Source organism: Dipteris shenzhenensis, chromosome 7, assembly GCF_047967505.1.
Source record: "Dipteris shenzhenensis isolate YYH24624 ecotype China chromosome 7, Dip_SZ_1.0, whole genome shotgun sequence".
NCBI classification, from domain to species: Eukaryota; Viridiplantae; Streptophyta; class Polypodiopsida; order Gleicheniales; family Dipteridaceae; genus Dipteris; species Dipteris shenzhenensis.
The window spans coordinates 12923869-12929343 of NC_141602.1; the positions used below are offsets into that span (position 1 = coordinate 12923869).

At 43.9% G+C, this 5475-nt stretch overlaps 1 protein-coding gene across 1 annotated transcript; it reads left to right on the forward strand.

The window, feature by feature from the left end:
• The first annotated feature begins 676 nt into the window (after positions 1–676).
• LOC147899969 (glycine-rich RNA-binding protein RZ1A-like) lies at positions 677–3116 on the forward strand. Its single transcript, XM_087377028.1, has 3 exons — positions 677–849; positions 1238–1356; positions 2135–3116. Exons 2-3 carry the CDS (start codon positions 1246–1248, stop codon positions 2681–2683), a joined length of 660 nt encoding a protein of 219 aa, XP_087233154.1. The 5' UTR covers positions 677–849; positions 1238–1245; the 3' UTR covers positions 2684–3116.
• Positions 3117–5475: the final 2359 nt, after the last annotated feature.

The window sequence follows — 5475 nt, forward strand, 5'->3', positions numbered from 1 at the left end:
TTTTTGAGGGCCATATTTGAAGTTTGCATGCACTTTGCATGGGTCGAGTAGCATGTGCTTGTTTCGTGCATTCTGAAATAATGTGGCCTATTATCTTTAGTTGCACACTGTTTCAATAGGTCGTGAATGACAATTCGTATGTTATGATTGTTTTTGGAGGGCAGTGGATAGTTCTTGAATGCTTGTGTGAAATAAAAGTGGCCTCTTTCCAACGGCATGCGGTTATTTCCTATCATGAGTTGCATAGGATGGGTTGTATGTGGTTTGTTAATATGGCCCTTGCCCCTAAAGGAATGCCTCAAGGGACATATGTCTTGGCATGCCTTTGTGTTTTTCTTTTGGGTGATTTATTTAACTTAGCACAGCCCTTAGGGGATGTGAGGGGGGGATGAGGCCGAATGATCGACTCGAACCCTAAACCTCGATGATAGAGCTCGTCCGCTCTAGGTATGCTTTGTGTTGCTCAAGTATGGCAAATGAGTGACGAGGGGCCAAGAACCCGTGCCCTACGTTGTTACAACAGAGGAGCATCCCTGGGGATTTGAACGCAAGTAGCCAGCTCAGTGGACGGGCGCCCAAACTGCGTGAGGGGGAGCTACTCCGCAAGAAGTTAATCTAATGTAACGTAAAGTGCTCAATGCCTCTTAGTATTATTTCAACTGGAAGGATCCCTAATTACTAGGACGAGGGTTCGTTAAAAGTTCTTTTGAGATTTAAGGAGCAATGGAAAGTAGTTAAGACATAAACCAGTCTTGGCACTGATTCTCAACCTGCAGAAGGTGTGATACTTGCTACACGGGACCTTCTTGGCAAAGTGCATCAGCAGACATTGTCCAGCATCATCCCCAGGTGAGTACTGTTTCTCCTCTCACTGTTCTTATCATCACTGTTGCAACCTTTGAAGCGAAGAAGAGGGAAATCGGCTCACTGATTGCTTCTCGCTACAGTATCCTTTCGGAATCCGGTTTTGGAATTAGGTCACGAGCCTGCTCATAGGAAAAACTTCTGGTGCCGAGCAGTATGACCTAGGAGTTTGCCTCAGGAGTGCCTATATATGGGATCAAGTAATTTGCAACCTTGGGTTTTGTTGGGACTTTGTGGGTCGTGAGCGTATGAGACACATGACGTGGGCAAACGCCGTAGCATGGTTTTCTTGCTCCGCTTTCTCAATAGGCCGATTGGATCTGCTTACCCTTTCAAAACGTGTTCTCACACCTTCTTGTTGCGTATGGCACAGCGACAATAATGGCTGCTGAAGCGGAGTACCGTTGCTTTATTGGAGGCCTGTCTTGGAGCACAACAGATAGGGATTTGGAGGAGGCTTTTCGACCGTATGGCAACATTCTAGAAGCAAAGGTTCTTGACAGTCGTGATGGTTCTTTTTGGATAAGTGCTTCTCTCATTAGCGGTGATTGTTGGCAAGGTAGCTTCCTTCCGTCTTTGTAGCTAGTACGACCGTGGAGTCTCCATGCACGCATCGGTGCATATTGTTAGAGTTTTGATAATGTGAAATATGTATATTTGTGGATCGACTTTTGTTATACGAAGGTGTTGATGCATCTACGAAGGTGTTGATGCATCTTCTCGCTGCAGGTTGGGGGCTGATAGTTAGTAGTCATATGTAATATTTGCACATTTTTATAATTTGTCTGTGGAAAGTAGAAGGAAAATGAGGATTTTTGTTCTAGTTTTACCGCTGTTCACTGATCTGAATGCTCATTTTGCTTGGCTTTTTGCATGCACCGTGTGGTAGGCTGTAGCCCTTTGTCCTCATGTTTTATAAGGCCATTCTTCCTGTGTTGAGTGTGATCAAGGGAAGTCCTCCTTGGTTTTTGGGCTGCCTGAGTAGGCTTTGCATCAAAATTCTCCTAGATGTTGGGAGTTTGCAGCGACTTCTAAACTGTTATACACATTTGATGTCACTCATTCATTCAAACAGGCGCTTAGCTTCTATTTGACCTGGTTCTATAAGTATTGTGCACTCAGTTTGTACAGCATGTGCAACGTCATCCATCTTTCTCAGCATGCAGTCTAGATTTGAACCATGTGAGATTATCATAAATATGTTGGATAATGATTCCGCAAGTTGGGATTCCAGTGGTCATTTTTGGTTGTTTTGTCACTTGATCTGCAGGTTGTACTTAATAGAGACACAGGACGTTCAAAAGGATTTGGCTTTGTCACTTTCCGTGATGAACGGGAGATGGAGGAGGCGATTGATCGGATGCATGGTTTTAGTCTGGATGGCAGATCCATTACTGTTGACAAGGCCCAGGACAAGGCTTCTGGTGGTGGAGGAAGGGGTTTTGGTGGGGGTGGAGGTAGTCAGGATTGCTTCAAATGTGGGCAGCCTGGCCATTGGGCAAGGGAGTGTCCCAATAGTGGCAGTGGTCGGCGATATGGTGACAGTTATAGCAGTGGCCGTGACCGTTATGGGAGTGGTGGGGGTGGCAGCCGGTATGGCAGTGACCGCAATGATGATCGCTACAGTGGGCGCTCGAGCACAGGACGAGAAAACGGTTCACGGGATCGATACAGTAGCGGCGGACCTGCTCGTGCTGATGGTGGAAGCCATCGCGATCGGTTGGGCCCTTATGAGCGTGAAGCCAGTGGGAAGTATGGTGGTGGGTCTGCACGGAATGATAGCCGTAGCTATCGCAGCTCAAATGAAGATCGTGATTGAGTAGCGTGACCTTGTTTGAAATGTCAAGGTTTGGGAACCAAAAGTGTCTTTCCTTTTTATGAGCTTTGATGGAGTACTGTAAAGAGCTTTTCATCTGTGTTTTAGGCATGTATGCAAAATTTTGCTCTGATAATTAAGAACCTTGGTCATGTGATGCCCATGAATTATTTTACACTCAATGATCCTACCTGATGGTTTGCCTAGCATCACTTCAGTGGTCTATTTTGAAGTTTTCAAGTTGGCCTTATGGCATTTGTAAGTGGGGCAATCCACCAGGAGGGGTGTATTGTCTACCTGGACATCAAATTGCTATGTTTATTCGTTATAGGGACATGCAGTAGTTAGTTCTGTGGAAAAATGTATCTTGTTGGAACTTGGCAGGATAGTTTATGAGGAGAATCACTGGAGATTCCAGCTCGAATCAAGACCCAGCTATGGGAATGTCCTTTTTTTAAATATATAGGAATTTGAATCGTGAAACAGTAGGCAGCCTTTCCTGCGTTGCATATATTTAGACCGAGTATACTCATTTGTCTTCTAGGTCAGGTGGTCAATTAGTGTGTTTATTTGTACTCGTTATTTCACCAAAGCATAATTTCAGTGTTTATTATAATGTTAAGTGTGATTGCCTGATCTTATGGCATCTGTGAACCTGATAGGATGGATGGGAATTAATAGGAGCTGCTATAACAAAGACAGACTTATGTCGAGTGACTGTGGATCATATGACTACCTGATGGTTGTTCTTGAGGGCATGATAATTGATAATTACCGCTTCGTCTTCTGCCCATGCTTGGTGGATTTTTAAACCCCTGGATTTTGTCAAGCCTTGTAAAGCCAGTGTTTGGTGTTAACTTTCAAGTATTAATACAATGGGGAGAGTATTGATACACCTGTTGGCTAAGTTGATTAGGGTGCCTCTGTTTTTGCAATAAGTCTAGGCAGACAGCAGAATGGGTCTCGTGAGAGTAAATCAATAGTTGTCAACCCCAAAACACACACTCAAAAAAGAAAAGCCATGCCAAAATCCCTTCTCCTCCCGTTCTTAACATACGAAAACAAAATACACAAACAAATCAGTGTGGTGCTACAGAAGCCAGGCTTCCTTTTGGTTTGTTCTACACCTTTGTTGAGTCATTATGTTTGATTTTAGAGCATGTACTTGCTAGATGTGCTATCCCTCATTAAAGGAAAAGGAGGAACATAGGAGGAGAAGATAGGAGTGACAACAAATGCATATGCTTTAGCATCAATGAGCATAGCCAATGTAAACAATAGCTTTAAAGATATTGAAAGTTATGGTTGTATTGAAGAAAATGGCCATGTACCAAAACTCTCGCCTACTATATTGTCACAACAACGTTTATAGATTGGTACAAGTAATGGACAAGAAGCACCTTCCTTGAGCAAGAGCAAGTCCCCTAGCCATCTTCTTTGTAGGATAGAGAACAAAAGCAGGACAACAAGTGACAGAGAGAGGTCGATGTTGCTATCTCAATTATCAATTACTAACTTGTAGAAACACTACTTTTGTTTGGCACTTTTATAGATTTAAACATCCTTTTGCTTCATTCATCCTAGCTAAGGAAAACTTTAACTTCTCCACATGATCTATTTGTTGATCCTTGTGAAATTCCGAAGTAATCCTTAAATACTTGACACTTGAAACCTTGAAATGTAGCCTGTGTTGGTTAATGTTGACAGTCTTTTGTCCTCACCCCTTGGTTGACTAGTGAACCCGTTACTTGGTGCCTGTTGCATGCACAATGCTTAGTGGGTAATTAGGGGAAGATGCTCTCTCTTCACTCCGTGGAAATACCTGGCGTGTAGGAATTACTTGGTGCTTGAATCTAAAATGAGATTTGTGCTGCATGGGCGAAATTGTATAAAGATAGGTGTATGAGCAAGCACACCTGAGTGCAGGTATTGCAATGGAATCATATTGCAAGCCAAATTACAAATCGATAGCTTATATTCAGGAAAAGGCCTCAGCCTTTTACAAACAACCGTAGCTGTAGAGGTGTTCGTGCAACGACTAGTGTGTGCCAGTCAATCTCTTGCCTTAGCTCGAGGAACACTTCTTATTAAGAGTAGCAAGGCTCAACTCTGTCTAGCCTACTCAACTCAAGAAAAAGAGCAAGAGTTTGGACTCTAGACTTGAATATTCTTAAGACTTTCTCTAGACCTATCGGCTATATGAATAGACTTCATAAACTTTGCTTTTGGGACCTTCTGCTTGCAATGATTGGACTGCCTGTGTGGCCTCTTGGTGCTTTCCCTGGCCGTTCGAATGCTTGCCACTTGGGCACCTAATGGAGTGGAACCCTAGTGCGTTGTCACCTGGAACTTGGGTTGGTAGTATGTTAGCTCAGGGTCAAAAGTCGAGTTAGTAGTATGTTGAATTAGGGCCAACATTTTGCTTCGACTAAGCTTCATCTATGTCCATGCAGATGTGGACCAAAGTCACATACTAGTGCAAACGAGATATTCTTCAAGACTTTGAGCGCCTGGAAAAAAACGCCGAGGTGTTCCTTGTAGATTTGGGGCATTTGAGGGCTTGCAGTTGGCGTCGAAGGGAGACAGGTGGTGAATGAGGTGGAGGGGCTATTGACACACCAGGTGCCGGATTTGGGCCTTGCAACACATAGAGCCCAATTGAGTCCTCGACTCCTAAGGCCAGTGTTGGAGGCCAAGGAGATCAAGCATTGATGTCCACAGGGACCTCATCTGGGTGCAGATGCCACTCTTCTTTCCATTTCTTGACAAACTACATCACATTTAGATCCATGATG

Excerpts from the sequence above, each read along its gene's own strand:
- LOC147899969 (XM_087377028.1), top strand. The coding sequence starts at position 1,246 with ATGGCTGCTGAAGCGGAGTACCGTTGCTTTATTGGAGGCCTGTCTTGG. Across the intron at positions 1,357-2,134 it reads GCAACATTCTAGAAGCAAAG|GTTGTACTTAATAGAGACAC; the intron begins GTTCTTGACAGT and ends CTTGATCTGCAG.